The 23,851-nt window shown below is 45.3% G+C and overlaps 2 protein-coding genes across 3 annotated transcripts in view; one reads left to right on the top strand and one right to left on the bottom strand.

Moving 5' to 3' along the window:
* Window positions 1-23,851, top strand: part of LOC122370895 — a 101,094-nt gene that overhangs the window by 15,860 nt on the left and 61,383 nt on the right. The gene's annotated exons all lie outside the window — the stretch shown is intronic.
* LOC122370894 (facilitated trehalose transporter Tret1-like) overlaps window positions 5,244-23,851 on the bottom strand; it is a 40,817-nt gene continuing 22,209 nt past the window's right edge. Inside the window, exons 1-2 of one of the 2 annotated variants that reach the window (XM_043346842.1) lie at window positions 16,824-17,025; window positions 5,245-6,775 (exon numbers count right to left, since the gene is read on the bottom strand). In XM_043346842.1, coding sequence (XP_043202777.1) covers window positions 5,405-6,775; window positions 16,824-16,877 — 1,425 coding nt within the window. In that variant the 5' untranslated portion in view covers window positions 16,878-17,025 and the 3' untranslated portion in view covers window positions 5,245-5,404. Of the gene's footprint in view, window positions 6,776-16,823; window positions 17,026-23,851 lie in introns of those variants that run through there. The other variant, XM_043346843.1, reaches the window with a different exon arrangement.

The raw sequence follows: 23,851 nt of genomic DNA, 5'->3' as shown, positions 1-23,851 counted from the left end.
AATGGTTGCTGAATTCGAGTTCAGCTCCAAAAACTAGCCTAGAAACATGTAAAACTCGAAAAAGTGAACTGAGGTCATCAAAGGTCAATGACCTGACCTGACCTTCAGGTGACCTTCACACCCATCCAAATGCATGGGTGTGAAACCACGAAAAGACTGCAAACGCGCGGCTAATGCGAGCCAACATACGCCGAATCGCGATCCCGGCCAAACATGGTCTCGAGAAATAGGTCACAGGTCAAAGCTCACTTGGGTCAGGGTAATTAAAGTTTTAGGGTAGATGCAAAATTGATTAACTCGAGGGTACTGAAAGTTTTGTCACGATTAGCCGTTTTTACGCGAGTTATTCGCGAATAACCGAGGGGGGTGGGGTCTGCTCGACCCCTCCCCCCTATACGATCGAGGGTTAACAGAGGAAGACACAATTTCCCCTTACCTATACTTGTTTTTGAAGTGTTTCAAGCGTCATTTTGAGAAGGTGCTTTATTCAGTTAGGGGGTGCATGTGCACCCCTAAAACCCCTAATGCTCCACCATATGTCTAACTAAACCCACTATTTGAAGTTATACTTAACCCTCGCCGGACCTATTGGTTTTCTACATACGCGCCGGCCGAGGGGGGGGGGGGCGGGTACGACCCCCCCCCCTCGCCGTTTCGCCCCTGGTGGAGCTAGCGCGTCGCGGAAAAAACGAGCGTGTGCGCCGTTACGAGACGCAGAGATTGGTACCCGATTTTAAGGTCCTAGGTCAACCGGTGACCTCTGAGGTCAGGTCAAGTGCCCCAAGGTACGGTTCAGTTTTTGGTGAATAACTTCGCAAAAAACGGCCGCAGAGCGCCGATTTTGGCAGCATCGTGTTCGCCTCGCTCAGGCGCGTCGAATGATATATTTTTGTCCGGGTCAGGTCAACTTGGGGTGTTGACCTCAGGTCAAGGTCAGGTCAGCACCCCCAGGTCACGAAGTTGGTCGGAAGAGGTCATGTCGCATATCATTCGATTCGGCAGGCCTTCCTGAGTCCATTGGTGACTTTCCCGACTCGCTAGCTCAATTTGATCAAGAGTTATTGACAAAAAACTAATATGACCTTGATGACGTCATAAATGACGTCACGCAAGTTCAACATTGCAAAAGTGACGCATCTAACCCTGCAAGGAGTGCACCAAATCACGATTCTGTGTGCTTGAGATAGTTAGAGATCGTTCCCGGCGCCAGAATAGCAGTTTTCATTTTCCCCATTGACTTATAATGGTGAGGTCACGAAAATGACCTGACCTCATATGACCTTTAGGAAAAATCTGAGATATACAAGTTGTGGGACTCATAATGGATACTAGATCCTGCAAGTTTCATTTCCTTGTGACATCTCCTCTGGCAGTGAGGGCGTTGCGAAGTTGCGACATCTGAAGACCGTGCAGAGGTTCACTTATGACGTCATAGGTCAGTGACCTGACCTGACCCAAAAATGCGGTTGGTGTCAAAAGATGCGGCTTTGATCAAAGGTCAGGTATGCCAAGTTTCAGCTCTCTATGGCCAGCGTGTTCGGAGCTATCGCGAAAAAACCCTATGGGGGGGGGGCGGCACCCGCCCCCCCCCCCTCGGCCGGCGAGGGTTAGGATATGTAAAATTATGTTTCGAACATATTTTGCTGCCAAACGCATGCTTATAAAACAGCTCTACGCCCGTTTCAAATGACCCCGATGCGAGGGTCAATTGAACCAGCCCATGGGGTCAATTGCACCTATCCTTAACAATGGGATGTTTTCCTCTTTAAGGCCACTTTCTTAAGGAGATATTTTGTCCGGTTTACTTTTCCAAATGCTACATTCAATAGGTCGTTGGAAAGCTAAAAGTGCAAAGTTCCTCGTAATAGGTGACATAAAGTACATAGACTATGGTAAAATGGGCGGATGAGGAAAATGAGAAATATCTCAGGCTATAGTGTGCTTTCAAGCAAAAGGCTGGAGAAAAGGGGTCAAAAATTGAGCTCTAATAAACTACTATTTCAGTTTAAAAGCTCATTTCAAAGGTGGACTATTTCCTTTAATGTTTACAGCCCCTGAACAATAACCATTGCAAAGGTCACCGGGGTCCATTGAAACGGCCTGTGGCCCTGTTTCAACTGACCCTCAGAGAAGCGTTTCAATTGACCCCATCCGCTCCCGCCATCTCGCACGCGCCGTAAAGCACATGTCAAACGAGCTGGAGGGACGGCATCATGCTGAATGAAGGGCCAAATAAGGTGTTATTCCGGAGCCAGGAGTTCTTCTTTCAGCAAACAAAGGTATATGAGATATCACAAAATATTCATAAAAACGATTTCTCCCAAACGCCCCTAAAAAACACAAAAACAAGTGTCAATCAAAATTACCATCCGTTTGCCGCCCAAACGCCGTTGACAAAGGAAGTGGTCGAGCGCGGATGCGCAGTGGTGTCGGCAACGCCATATGTTGCATACTGTTGAAAATAAAGCCATGTTTCATCTGACCCCGTGTTTCAACTGGCCCCGCTCTCCCCTAATGGTGAGGTCACGAAAATGACCTGACCTCATATGACCTTTAGGAAAAATCTGAGATATACAAGTTGTGGGACTCATAATGGATACTAGATCCTGCAAGTTTCATTTCCCTGTGCCATCTCCTCTGGCAGTGAGGGCGTTGCGAAGTTGCGACATCTGAAGACCGTGCAGAGGTTCACTTATGACGTCATAGGTCAGTGACCTGACCTGACCCAAAAATGCGGTTGGTGTCAAAAGATCCGGCTTGGATCAAAGGTCAGGTATGCCAAGTTTCAGCTCTCTATCGCCAGCGTGTTCGGAGCTATCGCGAAAAAACCCTATGGGGGGCGGCACCCGCCCCCCCCCCCTCGGCCGGCGAGGGTTAATGACACATGGGTAGTTTTCACTCAACATAGCATTAAATTAAACAATTAAGCATTAAATGCAAAATTAGAGCTTGAGATTGTCCGGCATTTAGTCCAACAGGATACCTCTTCAATCGTCCTAGCTGAACCCAGCATAAGCTCAGCTTGTCTGAACTCGGACACACCATCAACATTGCCGAGTCTGAATTTGGGCTCGACGCCGGGCCATGGGCCTGAACTTTGTGGTCATGGGCGCGGGAGCTGGGGGTCAGTGGGGGCAGCCTGCCCCCACAACTCTGGGGCCGTGGGGGCGCTGCCCCACAACTTCTCATAGGGCTAGGAACCGTCGGGGCAGCTTGCCCTCCCTGAATTAGCGGTTGTGGGTCACAAAGGAAAACTGAAGGGAAGAAAACATTTAAAAGAAAAAAATCCCCCTCTTTACCTGGCTTGACAGCTCATGTGGAAGATTTAAGCCTTTATTCTACGTTACCAAAAAGGTAGTTCCTTGACTCAGCTGAGACAAAATATCTCACGTTTTGCAAATGTTTTAGTTTCGTTTTTTTTTTTTCGATGAAAAGGCGAAGGGTGAAAAATAAGTGGCCTAAAACCGGTGAGAAAACTAGATTTGAGGGTACCCTAGGTTTGGCTAGTCCCAACCGGTTGCCCCCCCCCCCCCCAAGACGGCCGGCTGGATCCGCCCTTGCAAACGCGTGGCTAATGCGAGCCGCAATACGCAGAATCGCGATTTCGTCCAAACATGGTCTCAAAAAGTAGGTCACAGGTCAAAGGTCATTTGGGTCAGGGTCATGAAATTTGCAGGGTAGGTGTAAAATTGATAAACGCCAGGGTACTGAAAGTGTCGCCGCGATCGGTAGCTTTTTACGCAAGCTATTCTCGACTCCTTCCCTAAGCTATTTTAGGGAGGCTGCATCCACCCCCTTCGGTGCCGGCGAGGGTTAACCCGCGCCCTGGGGGTCTGTTTATAACGCGACCTGGTGGGGGAGTGCTATTCTTTGCCCCCTCCCCCTCGTATATCCGAAACTACTTGACGGAGCCGCAAAATTCAAACGGCGTTCGAAATCCCTGTCAAATTTCTCGAGGAAAATTCAATTTCATTGGCCTCGGGGTCACCGATGACGTCATAGGTCAGGTCAAAGATAAAATGCTTTGCCGTTCACGCGTCCTCTAGGGAATGCGCTAACATCGAGTAAAAAATTTAATCGAAAATCAGCGATAGAGCGTCAGTTGCCCAGTGCATAAATTGCTATTAATGTCACTGATAAAACCAGGTCAGGTCACAGGTCAGGTCACCAAGGATCAGCACATTAACCCAATTCTACTAGGGCTATGCGATGCGTGTTTTATGGCCAATTCTTAATTTCCAACTCAATTGTGTTGGTTATAAGACCAGGGACGGTTTAGGTCAGTTCCTGATGGAGGTCAGGTCAATGTCAGGTCAAAAATGTCAACTTTCAATGTTGATATTTTTGCATAAAATGGGTTCGATGCAACTCGTCACGAGTCTAATAGTTGTCTTTGTTTTGCGCTACGTGGTCCAGAATTGCTACAAATTGAGTTTAAAATTTGACGTCATCAACTTTTTAACAATCTTTTTTCGCTATAACGTGGCCAAAAAAGAGTTATCGATCTAAAATTTGGTATGTGAATAGAAGTCGGTATTATCTTTGACATGTATTCCGTTATTTCGAAAATCGGAAAACTTTTTGGATTTTTTGGCTTTTATATTCAAAAATATTTTGGGGGGATCAAAAATAAAATATTTCGAAATTTTGAGATAGCAGTTTTGTAGCCCTGGTGATTCTACATCTTTTGTGCTTCGAGGTTTTTCTGTATCTTCATAGCTATAGGCCTGACAGCTCTTCCGGTGAATTTCTTTAGGTCGAAAACGGCAGAACATGACGTCACTCTGACGTCACTTGCGGCCAGTCTATCATAGCCTTTGGAAAAATTTAGTCACAATGTGTAAAATTAATGCCCGGGAAGGTACTGAAAGTTTGGTGACGATCGGCGCAAGGGTTCTGGAGTTATAATGAAAAGTCGGGGGGGGGGGGATAGCCCGCCACCAGGGCGCGGGTTAATCGCAATAGCCCTTTACACAACGACTGGGCACCTTTTTGATACCTACGCAATGAATTTCAAAAGCAAAGAAGCACAGTAAGCGCATTTCATTCGAAATTTACTTTCATAGGGCCGAAAATAAACATTCTAGTAAACAACTGCTTAGATTTCGCAGATTATAGGTACCTACACAACTAATCAAAAAATGAATCAAATAGGTGTAGGCGCCAAATTTCCGTCGTGACAAGGGATAATATGATTTATCAATCTGTAGCAGTTTTACGTGCGGATTTATGTCAAAACAAAAATGTTTTTGTATTCTTTATTTCCGTATATGTACTTGTTCAAAAAAGACGTCTAAAATAAAGTAAAAGTCTCAAAAGCTGCGCTCCTTTTTAACGGCATATAATCCTTTTCATGTCATGCAGTAAGGTCCAGAGTTTAATTACGGTTTCACATAGTCTGACATTAATGTTCCACTGTCTTTGCACCGTCAGTCTCACCAGTACCAGTCTCAAACATACGCTGGATCTCCTCTATCGATTTGCCTTTTGATTCAGGCACGCAAAGTTTGGCAAAACAGAACATGAGAACATGTACGGCCGAGAAAAACCAAAACAGGCCGGCCATACCGAGACTGGAGGCAGTCAGGGGAAACAGATAGGCCACGACGAACTGCGTCAGGCCATTGTACAGCAGGCACAGTCCGCCCAGCTCGGCGCGCACCGCGTTCGGGACCAGCTCCGAGAGCAGCACGATGCCCATCGGCGCCACGCCCACACTCATACTGCACACCACACAGAGCACGGCCACCAGCGAGACCCACTCGAGCCCGGCCAGCTCGGCGCCGTAGTGGAAGAACGCGCCGGCCACCAGACAGGCGCCGGCGCCGGCCGCGCCGTTCAGCATCAGCAGGGTGCCGCGCTGCAACCTCTCCACTATCAGGCTGGAGATGACGGCGAACACCAGACGGACCACGCTCAGCAGGATGGAGCCGACGTACGGACTGTGGAAGCCCCCGACCTCAGTGAAGACCACAGGCGCATAGGAAGATATCACGAGACCGCCAGAGAAGGACAGGAAGGTGTACACTCCAAGAACTATCAAAATCGGCACTCGATACACTCTCAGCTTCAAAAGGCTTAGCACTTCAAGAAGAGAGGCATCGTTCTTGTGCTTTTCGCCAAGCGATTGACGAATTTCGTCAAGCTCCTTGGTAACATCGTGGCTTTGCCCGTGGTAAAAACGCAGCGATCTCTCAGCTTCTTGCGCTGGGTATCCTTTTGAAATAAGCCATTTGGCCGAACGAGGCATCATCGACATCACCACAAACAGCAGCACCATGGGGACGATTCCAACAACCAGACACGCTTTTCTCCAGCCTAGCAGCCACCCAGACAAGTACATACACAACATTCCTAGACACCCATTCACTAACATCAGCGTGGACAGCAGACCGCGTATCTCGATTGCGGCGATCTCTCCCAGGTGGATGATTGCCGGCCCGAAGGCGAGTCCGATGCCCAGCCCGTTCAGCGCCCTGCCGCAGACCAGACTCCAGAAGGTGTCGCCGAGCGCCAGCGCCAGCCAGCCGCCGGCCACCAGCGGCGCACACAACTGCATCACCCTCACGGCTCCCAGCCGGGGGTTCAGCAGGCTGGAGAGCACGTTGCCCACCAGGTTGCCGATGAAGAGGACGGCGATGACCCAGGCGATCTGCGACTGCGTCAGGGACTGGCGGCTGCCCACGGAAGACACCTGCTCGATGAAGACGCCTCCGAACGCCGCCGACCCGAGGATGTTGAACTGAATCATCGCCAGGGCCTCGGCTGTGATCACCTGTTGGCGCAGAAACGGCGAGGAAGCTAATGTGGGAAATGGTTATCCTCTATGTTATACAATAATTAATCTACGTTCAGTTTTAGCAATAGGTTATAAGAGGTCCATCGAGTGCTATTAAGCAAATGCAACTTATTCGACTGATGATGATTTTTCAACCAGACTTACCTGCAATCTCATGGCATAGGTGGGTGCTTATATTAGTGCGCAATGCTTTTTATCCGTTATTAGCATACATATATTAATTGACATATCAACATCAGTTCGCTATCAGAGCGGCTTAATATCTGCGATTCTAAATAGGTTAACCCTCGCCCGTATTGGCCTTTATACAGCGTCCAACGTAGACCTAAGCGAGTGGGGGTGTTTGAACACCCCCCCCCCCCCCGTCTAACTCGGCTCCTGGGTCATGTAGCGACACGCGGTAAGCAGCATTCAAAAGAGCGTAAAAAATAATAAAGAAAACAATTTCGTCAATGTTTAGGTCAGGTCAAAGGTCAGGTCGCCAGAGGTCAACAAAGGTCAAATTTGCCTATTTCAACAACTTTCGAAAACCCGGCGCATATCTTGGCAATATGTAGAGCTACAGCGCCACGGAATAGCGCATTCGATAGCTCTTTTAACGCTCTTTCGTCAATTTGCCCTCATATTTGATCCCAGGTCAACGGTTTAGCCTCCAGAGGGCAAAAACTCCATAACTAGCAGTTTTCTAAACGTTTTTTTTTTTGCAATAGCTTTTGACCTAAAAAAGTGACGACATTTATGTTGCCAGCATCGTGTTCAGCTTGTCGAGACGCGTCGAATGAACTATTATTTGACCTTGAAAGATCATTTGGAAAATTTGACCTCAGGTCAAGGTACCTGACCGGAAATGGTCGTGTTGCATATCAGTCGATCTGTATCGTCGAGCTGAACACAACTGAGGTGTTTTCATCGCTCTAGCATGTCTCTATCAAAATTCAAAACTTATTGTCCAAGAACTGCTTGGGACCTTTCATGAACTGATATGACCTTAGGAACGTAAGGAGAGGTCACGGGTGCCATTTTTTTATTCAGCTTGTCAAGTTTACCAGTAACCCGATGCTTGAGTGTTTGGAATGACGTTCGTCCAAAAGAGGCGATTTTAATTTTCTCCCATTGACTTATAATGGAGAGGTCGCAAAATTTACTTGACCTTAGGGCACCGATATCCAGGGGTAGCCAGTAACAGTTGGTAGCATTAGGCCAAATGGGCGCTCAAAAACTACTACCCCATAGGGTTTCCATGTTAAATCGACCTTTTTCAAGCGAGCCCCATACGTAAGCTAATAGATAAAGTGCCGATATTATTGTGGGGAAAGGTAGCCTCAACCTTCCTCTACAACCTTTCTATCTAGCGTTTTTCGATGCGGAGGCCATAACAGGTCCAAAAAGCATTGGGCGCTGCCCGAGGTACCAAAAGCCCCTCCATGAGAGCACAAGTTTCTGCGCATGCGCACAATGCCTCAACCCTGTACTAGCGTAAATTAGTCATACTGCTCACGGACTCGCTCAGCCAATCAGCATCCACGATTACATTCATAGATGTCGCTAGCATCACGTAAATCCTGCTTGCGAACACACTTCAAGAATGAAACAGCTGCGCCATTTCTGCCTTCCATTGATTCCTTCCATCTTAGTATCAACTATACGCTTTTCAACTAACTTTAGACTAAGTTTTAAACTATGGTTAGTATGTTATTTCTGGTACATATAATTTAAAAATAACTGCTTTATGAATTTGGCTTTACTCTTCAGAATGGAATACTCTATTTTTTCGATATGCAAAAAATATATCACCTACCCTGTTACTTGTCCAGGTAAAATGGGCGCTTTCCGCGTCGTTGGTGTACCCGTTGTTCTATATACCCTGCCGATATCAAAATTCCGAGATCATGGCATCTTGTATATATTGTTACTCTTATCAATTGCTGAGAGTTTCAAGAGTTTCAAGTCGGTGTAGGATTCTAACTTTTCTGAGGTGAGGTCAGATCACTTGACGTGACTGGTGCCTGGTGAGCTGACCTTGAGAGACCTTGGGGACCTGATTTTTTTATAACATGTGCGGAAAAGACCCTGAACAGGATCTGAACAAAAACATGCGGCCAAACATGATGTGCCAAAAACGGCGGCGGGGAGTGCCGCCGTTTTTGAAGTATCTGCGAAAAACCGCAAGGGGAGGGGTGTTCAAACACCCCCGACCCGGCGCAAGCTTAGTAACTATTAGCCTTTTCACGACGGCCATTTGGTGCACATTTGGTCAGATTTGGTGCAGATTTGGTCAAATCAGGTTCAGTGTGTTTCTTCGTAGCTATTGGCGCTAAAGGCGCTTATTGCTTACGTGCCTTCTGACAGATAACAGTATATACGTAACATATATAACCTATCAAAGAACACAAAAAACGTCATGTTTCGGCTATTTAACTTCAGCCGCTATTTCATTTCCAGCATAATCTTTTAGCTGCGTTTTTGAGCTAGCTTTACATGCATGCGATATTCTAAAAAGTCGACGTGTTTAGGCCACATGATCCCAAAGGGCACTTCATGTCACCTCATGTTGAAAAGTCATGGAGTTTCGTCAGCTTTTTTAAACATGTTGGACAGGTAGAAAAGCACTTAAAACACAGAGCTCTGATGACTCACGCGCGCCATATATGGTAAACATCGCTGCGCCACGTAAGTGCATGACGCAGTTTAGAGTTGAGCTGAGCACGGCCCGTCGTGAGCCTCGAAGCCCACTGTACGGAACGGAACTATAGGATTACGAGTAGGTCACGGAAGAATATTGCTCAGCAGTCAGTTTTAATGAAAAATTGTCATTATAAATCCATACTATACAACATATGTCCTTATTGTGACATTATGAATGAATACTGCTTCCGAACGTAAGTCTCATCACTTCTGCACCCGCTATACTGTCCAGCCGAACGCGCCCTGCTTGGTCGGTAAGGGGGGGGAGTGAGGGAGGGGGAGTTGGAGGCAGGCAGATTTTACCCCGTGCCCAACTTCCGAATGGGTGGTCGCAGCAAGACGGAGAAAACGGCAAGCAAAAGCTCTAAACAATACGGATCTTTTTAGCACAGTTTGCCAAAGACGGTCGTCAAGTTAGATGTAAGTGAATCCTAATCTATAATATAAGATTCGGAATCAGGTGAGCCCCTACGATTTGGACCAAACTTGGTCAGTGGATAGTACGTAATGTCCTGATTACGATGCACCCAAAATCTAAGCTCGGCCCGCCATATTTACGAAGTTACGGATGTTTCAATTTCAAGGTCATTCGGGAGAGCCCCTACGATTTCCGTCAAAATTTGTGTACGGACACTCTAGGTGCTCCTCATTACGAATATCACAAAAGTTCAGCTCGGCCCGCCATATTTACGAAGTTACGGATGTTTCAATTTCAAGGTCATTCGGGAGAGCCCCTACGATTTCCGTCAAAATTTGTGTACGGACACTCTAGGTGCTCCTCATTACGAATATCACCTAAGTTAAGCTCGGCCCGCCATATTTTTCAAGTTACGGAGTCACAAAGTTACGGAATTTCAAGGTCATTCGGAGAGCCCCTCCGATTTTCGTCAAAATTTGTATGCGGACACATTACATGCTCCTCATTACGAATATCGTAAAAGCTAAGCTCGGCCCGCACTATTTCAAAAGTTACTGAGGTTTGAAACCCACTGAAATTCAAACATCTGTAACTTTTGAAATAGTGCGGGCCGAGCTTAGCTTTTACGATATTCGTAATAAGGAGCATGTAATGTGTCCGCATACAAATTTTGACGACAATCGGAGGGGCTCTCCGAATGACCTTGAAATTCCGTAACTTCGTGACTCCGTAACTTGAAAAATATGGCGGGCCGAGCTTAACTTTTGTGATATTCGTAATGAGGAGCACCTAGAGTGTCCGTACACAAATTTTGACGGAAATCGTAGGGGCTCTCCTGAATGACCTTGAAATTGAAACATCCGTAACTTCGTAAATATGGCGGGCCGAGCTTAAATTTTGTGATATTCGTAATCAGGAGCATCTATAGTGTCCGCACACCAATTTTGACGGAAATCGCAGGGGCTCTCCCAAATGACCTTGAAATTCATACATCCGTAACTTCGTAAATATGGCGGGCCGAGCTTAGATTTTGGGTGCATCGTAATCAGGACGTTACGTACTATCAACTGACCAAGTTTGGTCCAAATCGTAGGGGCTCACCTGATTCCGAAACTTAGATTATAGATTAGGATTCACTTACATCTAACTTGACGACCGTTTGCCAAAGTAGGCCTCAGGTCAGATCATGTTCAGGTCAAGTGCAATGCTGCAAATCGTACATCACTGGCTGAGCCCATCAGGCGAAGTATGGATTGATATTGATAATCCAGAACGCGTTCGTAGGCTACCAAGACAAGATTCAGTACATCGGATGCTATATGAAGTTCAAGGTCAAGGTCAGGTCACCGATGGACATCATAAAACGATATGTTTAACCCGCGACCGGCTGGGGGTCCTGGATTTCCACGCCCTGCTGGGGGGGGGGGGTGTTTGAACACCCCCCCCCCCCCTTGTAACTCGGCTCCTAGGCCACGTAGCGATACGCGGAAGGCGGCGTTCGAAAGAGCGTCAAAAATGATGACGAAATCACTTCGGTCAATTTTTTGGTCAGGTCAAAGGTCAGGTCACCAGAGGTCATTGAAGGCAAAATTTCGCCGATTTCCAGGTCGAATATCGAAAATTTCCAAGAAGCCAACGCATAACTCGGGAACCAATAGAGCTACAGCGCCGCGGAAAAGCGCATTCGATAGCCCTATTAACGCCCTTTCTGAATAATTCTCTCAGATTTGACCTAACGTCAACGGTTTTGCCTGCAGGGGGCAAAAACTGCAAAAATAACCGATTTTTTCGGAAACAGTTTTTCGGCAATAACTTTTGACCCAAGCCTTGTACGAGCTTACTTTTACCGGCATCGTGTTCCTCTCGTCAAGACGCATCGAATGAACTATAACTTGACCTTGAAAGGTCAACTTGAAAATTTGACCTCAGGTCAAGGTCATGACCTGACCGGAAAGGGTCATGTTGCATATCAGTCGATCCGTATCGTCGAGCTGAACACATCCAAGGCGTTTTCATCGCTCTAGCATGCCTCTATCAAAAAATATTTGCGAAAAACTGTTAGATACAATTCGTGACCTAAGATGACCTCAGGGCATAAACAAGGGTCACGGACACCATTTTCATGTTCAGTGTGTCTAAACCACTTGTAATTCAGTGTTTGGGAGTGTTTATAATGTCTTTCGTCCAAAAGAGGCGCATTTCAATTTTCTCCCATTGACTTATAATGGGGAGGTCGCAAAATTGACCTGACCTTAGGTCACCGATATCAAAATTCCGAGATATACATTTTATAGATACTGTTACTCTTATCAATCGCTGAAAGTTTCAAAGCGATCGGTCACTCGGTGTAGCTATGACAGACATTGAAACTTTTTATGAGGTGAGGTCACTTCAAGTGACCTGGTGACCTGACCTTGAATGACCTTGGTCTGAAATTTTCACAACATGTGTAGAATTGATGTATGATAAGGTATACCAAAAACGGCGGCGCTCCGCGCCGCCGTTTTTGAGATATTCGCGAAAAACCACAAGGGGGGGGGGGTGTTCAAACACCCCCCCCAGCAGGGCGCGGGTTAATAGGATATATGTGCGACATATGTTTAATGAGACATTTTATGCTTCGATTCTTCTAAAACTGGCATGCAGATGCACAGGCCGTTCTTTTCTAGCATGTATTGTTCATTTCATAAACTAGAAATTTTTGATATAAAAATACCTAAAAACCTGTTGTTTTTTAAAATATTTGGATGAATCTCCAAAAATTTCAAACAACCGTAATAGCAGTTCAAATAACAACACATACATTTGAATGTCTTTCATTAGGTCTTGACTTCCTTAAAACTGAAAATGATAGAAGCATCTAATCTTGAATTTTTTTTAGCAAAAATGGCGCGAGATATCACCAAAACACACTTTTCTCAAACAGCTTTCGATGGATTTTATTCAAATTTTCAAGGAACACGTCGAATTGGGATACAATACGGTACCGTAAACTTGTGACGTATTTGGCGTTATGCATTTAGAAGCTATTTGTACTAAAAAAAAAAAACTGGAACGGGGCAGAATGTTAAAAATCAATTAGTGGTGTTTTTGAATAACATCGAATTCTTGCCACTAACATTACCTATCTTCTTACAGATGAAAGAACTGGGAGTGCATTATAGGATCATCATGCAACAAACTATCCACCTTCATGTGCAAAATGAGATAATCCTTGGGCTGAGCATTAGGCATTTGGCATGCCGTACATGTTATGTTATAGAGTACCTAATTGGGATGGGCGGGATGAGTCCTTTGAAGTCCAATTTGTAAATTGATCGGACGCGTGCCTCGTTTCATAAAAGGAATTACTTACGGCGTTCCGTCAATTATGCCAGATTTGGCGTATTTGATGCCAATTCGGTTTCATAAAGCCGGAGACCGGAGTAATTCACGCCATCGAAAGTACGGAGCTTCATTTACGGCAAATGCTCGATTCCGGACCAATTGATGCCAATTGGGTTTCATAAAAAAACGACGTAATTAACGCCAAATATTTTATCAAGCTCTTGATATCAGTGGTGTAAACTACGCACAAAAATGTTGCGTGATTTTGAATTAATGTGAAGATTCGAAGCTAATTTTTAATATATTTTATAATGTTGAGCCCGGTGAGGAAGAAAGAACAGCCAAAATGAGAAAAAGAAACTGCAAATCTTCTGTACCAGTCGCTTTTTGTGGCCACTGTCGGAATTTTGTTTATTCGCCGCGCCGCACCACTTTCGTAGTTAGGCACTTCTGCTTAGCTGGCTTTCTGCTGTTTTTAATATATTGTTTTAATAAAAGATGGTCATCAATATCAATTTTGTTTTTTCATAAATAATTTTTAAGATTTAAATTCAACATAATTGTTTTATAATTTCTCGTAAAAAAATAAGTGTTGCCATAAAATTGTAATTTGTAGGACGCTTGATAAATTACGGTAACTACGCAAATGTGCTTAGTTACGGAGGTGTAAACAATTCCAGTCGTGGCTTTGTGAAACGGCTTCATTTGCGCTCCGTAGTTTGAAAGGGTGTGAATTACGGAAAGGTGTAAGTTACGGCAGAGCTTTATGAAACGAGGGAGGCTGCGCCTGCATCTATTCATATTCAGAACGGCTGGGCTGATTGTGCTCAAATTTGGTACAACGTTAGGGGCCGGCTAGAAAATTGTCCCACGTAAGCCAGCTGGGGTTTGACTTATCACGTGCGCACGTGCACGTTGCCGCTTCTTAACCCTCGCGGGCCCGGGGGGGGCGTTTTCGCCCCCCCTGGCGAATATTTGCGATAGCTCCCGAACGCTTAGGGATAGAAAAGCGGAACTTTCAGTTTCTTTTCTTCCATCAAATTGACATCCGCTGAAGTAAAAAAATTGGACCTAGCCCCCTTGATGACGTCACAAGATCCATTTTTCTACACCCCTGCACGGCAAACTTCGGCGTCACAGACGCAAATTTCAAATAGCTGCTAAACAATAGAGTTATAGAGATAAAGACAAATTACGAGCACGGTTGTGTAGCGTTTGACCTAGAGAAAAATAGAAAAATAGTTTTGGTGACCTGAGGTCAGAGGTCAGGTCAACGACCCCGAAATGTGGTTTTAGTTTTTCGCAAATAACTTCGACAAAAATGGTCCTAGAGCTACGGCATGGGTACCATCGCATTGGTCTTGTCAAGCCGCGTCGAATGATATATATCTTGTTCGGAAAAGGTCAAGTTTTATGTTGACCTCATTTGACCTCGAATGACCTCTGGTTGACCTTGACACATGAAAGGTCGTTTATGATGGATTTGTAGCCGCTGATCACGAATCTGGCATCTATTTTCCTCTACGCCTTCATTTAGAGCTTCCGGATGGAAACATTGTCTTATTTATTATTACTAACTTGAATCAGTGAAATAGCCTCTAGCAGGGATACTCTTCTGTGACCTTGACCTTTGAGCAGCCTTGTATCGTAAGATGAACCGCAAATAGGGAACTGATAAGCCTCAAAACATTTCAAACATCTTGGAAGTTAGCACGCAAGATGTGTGAAAAAGTGCCAAGTTTGAGGTCAACTTTGAGCGTGACCTTGACCTTGACCTTTAATTTTGAGCACATTTTCGGAATTCTTAGATTCTCTTCTTTCGTTTGACACCCAATTTTGCCGGTTTGATGCAGCCTGCCGTCCTCTACAAGGCTTACTTTGAGATCACTACACCTGTGCCGGTTTTTGCCTTTGACCTTGACCTCTGACCTTGAAAATTGACCTGAGGTCAAAAATTTTAGGTGCTTTAGAATCGTCTCGTAAGGACCTTTCGTTTGGTATCGCTTTTGTTTCCGTAGCTCCCTTATTTACGGAGTTAGACAGGGGGGCGAAAAACGCCCCCCCCCCGGGCTGCGGTGGTTAGGATTACCCCCCGGGCCCGGCCGGGTTAAAAAATGGCCACCGGTTGTGCTCCACTTTGGTAGACACACCGTTAGGTTAAAGAAGTTTAAAATAGCTTAGCTTAAAATAGAATCATAGCCCAGGTAATTATTGGAGCCTCGCTTTACACAATGTTTATCGCTAAGTTTTGTTTTTAGCGCACGAGAAAAAAGATTAAACATCGGAGCACTCAAACACGTTAACCCGCGCATGACTGGGGTATTTTCCATAACGCGAGTGACTGAGTTGGGCTCTCCAGAAGCCCCCCTCCTATTTCCGAAACTACTGGACCGATCGTCAAAATTCAAACAAGAGTCTGATAGCCCTGGAAAAACTGTCGAGCGAAACCTATTTTCATTGACCTCAAGATCACCGATGACGTCAAAGGTAAGGCAAAAAAGAATTATCAGCATTTTTGTTTGTTCACAATTTAGGCTCTGGCCACCGGCTGACAAGTCCGATCAGGCTCATTTTTGGTTTATGCACTCCTTGATATATGCCTTAGATACCCTGAGGGTATCGAAATTTTACTTCACTTTTTCAGGTCAAGGCCAGGCCAGGTCGGTCACGTGACGCATGTTTTATGGTCTATTTTACTCGCAGGTTTCGAAAACAATGTCGCTATTTTGTTAGGTTATTTTTTATTATTTATTTTATTTTTATTATTTTATTTAGGTTATCTGAGGTCATTTTTGGCTGAATTTACCGGAGGTCAGGTCACTTTCAGGTCTGAAAAAGTCAAGTTTAGAAAAGGATTTTTTTTCAACAAAAAAGGTGCCTGTCAGATGCATGAACACGATGGTGCCAAATTTATATTTCTGTACGATGTCAAAAACGTACTGAAAAATGGTTTTGAAAAAATATAGAATTGTAAAATTTTGACAATAATGCAAATGAATTGGCTATATTTTTGAAGATATTGGGCTCAAACTTGCTAGAGTATTTTATCAGTAATTGTTCTATCACATATATTCCTTTTTATGCGAAAAAATAAAAACTTTTTGCAAAAATAAAAAATACATTTTCTGTAATTGTAAATCCATATTTTCAAAATTTTCAAAATTTCGAAAATTCGAGATGACAGTTTGATAGCTACGTGTATAGCTACGTGTCCACTCATGCAAAGAAATTGGCTCTCGCTTTAAAACTGAGCTCTTGAGAGCGCTTGCCATAATTCAATATTTTACATCAAAATCGGCCGACATGACGTCATTCTGACGTCATTTCCGGCCAAACTATGGCAGCTAGAAAGTCGAAATTTTAACACGATGTGCCAAATTTATGCCGCTGAAAGTGCTGCAATTTATGTATTGATCCGTCAAACGCTTTAGAAGATATTACCGAAAAAAGAGAGGGGGCTCCCTCCCCCAGTCATGCGCGGGTTAATAAATAAAGCATGCACAATTTGAAATAATTATTCGTTAATTCAGCGACATAAAAGGACAACACATGTAAATGGAAAAACTATTGCAACGCTTTTTTTCCTTAGTTTACCTGCATCAAAATATGCCTTTTACTCAAACATATTGCTCTGCAAAACCGCAACATCTTCGTCTTGCCCAGCTCTCTGTTTCACTCTCCAGGTCTCCCCGATACACACAGTAACGGCCCGTGGTCGGGCCTAGCGAATAATCACACACCACTGTGCAACTCCAGACAACACAGCCATTCCCGAGGATCCACAAAACCTGCCGCTGGCGCCACCTGGAGCAAACACAGCTGTAGGACATCGGTATAGATAGCAGAACCAAGGTCATCCGATTCGCGATCCGCAGCGGATCCAATCAGGATGCCGTTTTGCCCCTCGCGGTAAGGCGCTTTTCCAGACATTGGTCTGAAAAGCGTCTCTGGCTCAATTGGTCTCATTGGTTCATTGGTCTGAAATGAGGCGTACCTATTTTAGTACCTTCTTTGGCTTACAGGTGGGTTAATATCTACTGATATTCGGATATTATATATAAATATATATATATATATATATATATATATATATATATATATATATATATATATATATATATATATATATATATATATATATATATATATATATAATATCAAAACATATATACAATATGTTACAGGCAATGTGTTGAATCAGGCATTCTATAGAATGCCTAAGTATTTTGATTGTCCGAATTCCGAAACAACACTTCGAAATTTAGGGGTCAGTGGCAGTAATGCTATTTGTTAACCTAATTTTCTTTGTTAGCCTAGGCCGGTCGCCACCTCACACTATTTCAGTGCAATGAGATGAGAGGTAGCGAGGGAAACATTGGGCTATGCCGAACACCAAATGGTGCGCCGCAAGCAGCAACTGATCCAATTCCGTTGGCACGGGAGAGCCACGGGCCAAGGGACAGGCCAACCAGTCGCTTAAACGGTTACCCTCGGAGGATTATACTGCTACAGATACGAAGCGAGGTGGGTGGACTGTAGGCTTGAATCGAAAGTGATTGCTTATGACGATGGCTTTGTTCTGGTGTTAGAAATTGAGATGAAGAATATGGCAAAAGGTCCCATATTATGTCGTCATAAGCACTTCGGGTAATGACTCTCAATATACATGGACAGCTCAACCTACACTGTAATGTCAGGGAACAACCTGAATAAATGGTTCGTTATTCCACGCCCGGGCGGAAGCCCGGCCGTAACAAGAGCCGGATTACCTAAGTGTTGTTCGATCTCCCCTTCTAGCTTGACTTCTGGGCCATGCGGTGTTCGAAAGGTCGTCAAAATTATGAAATTTTACTATGCTTTGGCAATGTTCGAAAGGGTGCCAAATCTAAAACGAACAGCTAAGCCATTTTTAGGTCGTTACAATTTTTGGTCATTTTTTGCTCGCAGTTGTTTTCTCCAGTTTTACCTTAAATCGATTTCTTAGAGGGCAAACACCTCCAAAAGTGGACGATTCATCAAACCTTTTTTCTGTGCATTTTTTTTTTACCAAAGGCGTTTCCGATATTGACATTACCACCATCGTTTTCTAGCGTTAAGATAAATACTCTGTTCTCTCAGGATGAAAACCTGAAAGATAATGTACGAGGTCAGGTCACTGACCTTGACTGTATGACTGACATATGATCTCTGCACGGTCTTTAGGTGTCGCAACTTCGCAGCGCCCTCAGTGCCAGAAGAGCTTTCACAGGGAGATGAAACCTGCAGGATGTAGTATCCTCCAGAGGTCTCACAGCTTGCATATCTCTGATTTTTCCTAAATGTCACATGAGGTCAGGCCGGCCAAATGACCTCACAATATACGTCAATGGGGAAAAATGAACACTGGTATTTTAGCGCCGGGAACGGGCTCAAACTATCTCAAGCAAACGAAATCGTCATTTCTTGCACTCCTTGTAAGGTCCAATGCTTTACTTTTGCATTGTTTATCTTGCGTAACGTCATTCATGACGTCACTTGGGTCAAAGGAGTTTTTCGTTAATAGCTCCCGATCAAATTAAATTAGCGAGTCGGGAAAGCCACCAATGGACTCAGAAAGACCTGTTGAATCTAATGATGTGCAATAGGTACGACCTCTTTTGAACAAGTTCGTGACCTGGGGTTTTTGACCTGACCTTGACCGGGGTCAACACCTCAAGTTGACCTCACCCAAACAAAAAGTGTACCATTCTGTGCGCCTCAGCGAGGCGAACACGATAATGCCCAAACGCGGCTCTGAGACCATTTTTGGCGAAGTTATTTATTAAAAACTGAACCTGTACCTTGGGTCACTTGACCTGAACTCAGAGGTCACCGGTTGACCTGAGACCTTAGAACCCCCAGCGGGCCGCGGGTTAAAACCCACAGTCGTGATAGGCTGTTAACATATTTTAGAAGTGAGATCATTTTTCGTGACGTGTGACCTTCCCTGTGAAATTTCTGCTCAATTGTTTTTTCAGTGTACAGTTATTAAAAATAAATGATCCTTAACCCGCGCCCCACTTGTTCAATTTGACCTTCCTGTGACGTCATAGGTCCAAGAAAAATGGTCAAGGAGGTTTCGGTGGATGCATATATATGACATGTCTTCATAAATGCTCGAATACCTATTCACAATTTAACATGTCTTTCCTTACGATTCACCAAAGTGTTTTCTGATTGGTCGAGGCTGACCCCTGTTGTGACGTCACAGGTCATCATCCACTCAGGTGACTATCCACATGCCAGATCTATTATATACATCATATTCAGACTAATTTTGAAAACTTAGATTTCATTTTTATGACCGACTTCTCGTCATTGCAAATTTGACTGATTTGACCTTATTTGACCTCCCTGTGACGTCACAGCTCAAATATCAAAATCATTGATATCCTATCTTGTGCATCTCGATGAGCTCTTTCGATTGCCGTTTGAATTTTTCCGATCCGGCTATTGGTTCCGGAGATACGACGCGGGGCCTTTGCCCCCCCCCCCCCCCAACAGGACGCATGGAACCTGCCAGACCTCAACGAGGCGCGGGTTAAGACTTAAGTTGAACTTAAGATGTGCTTAACTTTTTTAAGTACACTTAAGAAGCAAGCAACAAAGTATATCACTCGACGCGCCTTGACGTGCTGAGTTCACTGGTGCCTTCCTTGCTGCTGTATCTTAATTAGATCAAAAGTTATAAGCGAAAAACGTTTGACCTGTTTTTAGCGAATTTTTTCATTCATACCCCCGAAACCCCCATAAATATTGACCAAGAGCAACCAAATTTGCACAGGGGCGATAACTCCATAAGGTCCACCTACCTACCAAATTTAGTGTTTCTAGGTACCATAGGAGCCAATCGCGAGGGGGGGGGTGCATCGACCCCCCCCCCCCCCGCCAGGCCGTGTTATGAAAAATGCTCTGACAGGGCGACGGTTAAACTCACTATTCCTCGTATAAATTGGAGATGCATGCTCCTTGGAAAGAAAGTTACATGAAAAACGGCGCACCAACTCCTATTTAATTCTTCCCATATTCCAGGAAAACATTGAAAAATGACGAGACCTCCACCCAAATGTTTGGCAAAAGCCTTAAAATTTGAAATCAACCACGCAATGTGCTAATAAATACAGAAAACAGCAATAAATACATGTTTTACTCGCCACTACCCTCCCGGGGTCGACGCACACCCTCGCAACAATTCCGCACTGTTAACAAAGTCGGCGGCAAGTCGGCGGTATCAAACAAGCACAGGGCCGCGGGAACTACTTTCAGACTAGGGGGGGGGGGGCACACCATAACACGCGCAGTGGAAGGGTTGCGAGTACTACGCCCAGTGGAAGGGGGGATGTCGCCCCCCTAAGATCTCAGCTCCCACTGGAGCTAGAAAAACAAAATTTGGAGGGTAGGTGGGGGCCATGGGAAACTCTGTTGTGTGTGAATTTCATGACCCTAGGTCAATATCTTCAAGGTCAAATGAGGTCAAATGTGGTCAAATCTGCCATATTAGCGACGTTTTTGCGTTTACACGCCGATAACTCAAAAAGTTACCAGCCGATTTTTTTTAATCTTTCACTATACGAAAGAACAAACATTTGTGAGTATTTATGTTGAATTTCTAGATAATCCAACAATAAATATGGCAGTTAGAAGCCTGCTAAGGGTAAGATGTCGCCGGCTGAAGCGGCATCGGCCGACGCGGGAAACGCGGCAATCACAATTTTGTGTTTACACACTCATAAGTCATAACTCAAGTTGTTACCGGCCGATTTTCAAAATTCTTGGACCATATGATTGCCTGTACATTTCTCAGTCTTCTCACCGAATTTGACGCGAATCTAATATAATCAGCGGTAAGGAGCGCGACGTAAAGACGGAACCGTCCCGCCCCGGCACAGTCTACAATTCAGGCGGCGCGTAACGGCTAGCGCCGGCCGCCGCGCCGCGGCGCCGCCGCGGCGGCAGGATGTTTGCCTTTACACCGCTATTACTAGAAAAGTGGTGAACCGATTTTCTTACTTCTTGCACGAGAAGATCTGCAATTCAATTCTGGACAGGTAGCCGAAATTTCACATTGATATTATGCTTGCGGCGCGAGTTATTGGCGAAAAACAGGAGGGGTGGGCGAAATCCGCCCCCCCTTCCACTGCGCGTGATAATAGAGATCAACCTAGGGTACCCCCAAATGTAGTTTTCTCACCGGTTTTAGACCACTTATTTTTCATCCCTTGGGTTTTTCAACAAAAAAGAAAACATTTGCAAAAATAGTGTGGTATTCCGTCTCAAAGCTGTGGGGGCACCGCCCCCACGGCCCTAGAGTTGGGGGGGGGGCAAGCTGCCCCTCTGCCCCCCCCCCCCTCCGGCTCCCGCGCCTATGAACAAGCATGGCCCGTCACTAAAGTCTTTTAAGAATATTTACTTTTCGTTTTTGATGCTGTTTGCTAACAAAATGTTTGATGAGGTCTAATAAAACGATCGTTTGTCGAAACGATCGTCAATATTCCACGACTCAAAACTTTGAAAAAATCACATAAAATACATCCACGCTAGGATTTAGATATCCACGCTAGATCATGGACACTTCACTATGACGAATTGAAAGCGACCAGGGGCGATAGTCGCCTTTGCCTCCAGTTCGGCGGAAATCGGTAAGTCCCAACATATGCGCAACATGTTCTACATATATTTGGGTACGATTACGTCATTAGCGTACCCATTTTTGGAAGATGCGTACCCATATATGGAAAATCCTTCCAGAAATGGAAGGCTTCCAGAAATGGAAGATTTGACCACAGTTTCCCCGACTGGTTAGGGTGGCCGCTTTGCCCCACTCTCCCCTGATGGACAAGAATCTCTGCGAGGTGAGCTGCGGCCGCTGACGGTGCAGTCCGCTGACGGGGCAGTCAGCTGACGGGGCAGTCCGCTGACGGGGCAGTCCGCTGTCACGGTGCGGTCCGCTGACGGGGCAGTCTGCTGTCACGGTGCGGTCCGCTGTCACGGTGCGGTCCGCTGTCACGGTGCGGTCCGCTGTCACGGTGCGGTCCGCTGGCGGGGCAGTCTGCTGTAACGGTGCAGTCCGCTGGCGGGGCGGTCCGGGCTGTAACGGTGCCTGTCTCGCAGGAGCGCCTCCACTGAACTCTACAATGTTTGTTTTCTTGGTGGAGTTCAGTGTTGCGCAGACCAGGAAGCGGCCGCCGCCTGTGTTGGGGAATAGGGAATTCGGGACCTCGATTTACGTTTGCGGCCGCTGCATCCGTTACGTTCAAGCTATGTAGACACGGAACCCGGCATCCTACGCAGCATTGAGTGGAAAATAAGATGACATCTTAAGAAATCCTCAACTACAGGGAACTTATACGTTAAACCCTTATAAGTCAATGGGAATATATGGAAATTGCTATTTTGGCGCTGGAAATGAACTAAAACTATATCAAGCATATAGAGTCGTGACTTTATGCACTCCTTGCAACTGCAAGGTCCAATGCTTCACATTTGCATTGTTGCCCTTGCGTGACGTAATCTGTGACGTCACAAGGGTCATAAACTTTTCTTCAATAACTCTTGATCAAATTGAGCTAGCGAATCGGGAAGGCCACAACTGGACTCAGAAACGCCTGCCGAATTGAATGATATGCAACATGACTTTACTCGACCAGCTTCGTGACCTGAGAGCTCTGACCTGACCTTGTCACGAGGTCAATGCCGTAAATTGACCTCACCCGAACAAAAAGTATATCACTCGATGCGCCTGAGCTAGGTGAACACGATGATGCCAAAATCGCGGTTCTACGGCCATTTTTGGCGAAGTTATTTACCAAAAACCGAGCCCGTGCCTTAGGTCACTTGACCTGACCTCAGAGGTCACCGGTTGACCTGAGACCTTTAAAGCGGATTCCTACGGTTTGTGATAAATAACTTCACAAAAAACGGTCGCAGCGCCGCGAATTTGGCAGTTTCGTGTTTTCCCCGCTCATGCGCGCCGAATGGTATACTTTTTGTTCGGGTGAGGTCAGCTTGAAGTCTTGACCTCGGGTCATAGTCAGGTCAGAGCCCCAGGTCACGAAATTGGTTGAAGGAGGTCATATTGCATATCATTAATTCAGCACGTCGTCCTGAGTCCAAGTGACTTCCCCGACTCGCTAGTTCAATTTGATTGGGATTTATTGACGAAATTTTTTTATGACCTTAGCGAAGTCATAAATGACTTCACGCTAGGTCAACAATGCAAAAGTGAAGCATTGGACCTTGTAAAGAGTGCATGAAATCACGATTCTGTGTGCTTGAGATAGTTTGTGATCGTTCCCGGTGCCAAAATAGCAGTTTTCGTTTTTCCCCATTATCTGATAATAGTGAGGTCACGTGACCGACCTGACCTCATGTGACCCTCAGGAAAAATCCGAGATACCAAAGTTGTGAGACCCCAGTGAGGGTACTACGTCCTGTAAGTTTCATCTCCCTGTGAAAGTTCCTGTGGCACTGAGGGCGTTGAGAAATTGCGACAACTGATGACCGTGCAGAGATTCACTTATGACGTCATAGGTAATGACCTGACCTGACCTGAATATGTGGTTGGTGTCAAAAGTTCCGACTTGAAACAAAAGTCAGGTATGCTA

The sequence above is a fragment of the Amphibalanus amphitrite genome, unplaced genomic scaffold, assembly GCF_019059575.1.
Source record: "Amphibalanus amphitrite isolate SeventyFive unplaced genomic scaffold, NRLGWU_Aamphi_draft 001182F_arrow, whole genome shotgun sequence".
In the NCBI taxonomy this organism is placed as follows: Eukaryota; Metazoa; Arthropoda; class Thecostraca; order Balanomorpha; family Balanidae; genus Amphibalanus; species Amphibalanus amphitrite.
Note: the sequence above shows the minus strand (reverse complement) of the source record. Positions and strands in the feature narration are given on the sequence as shown.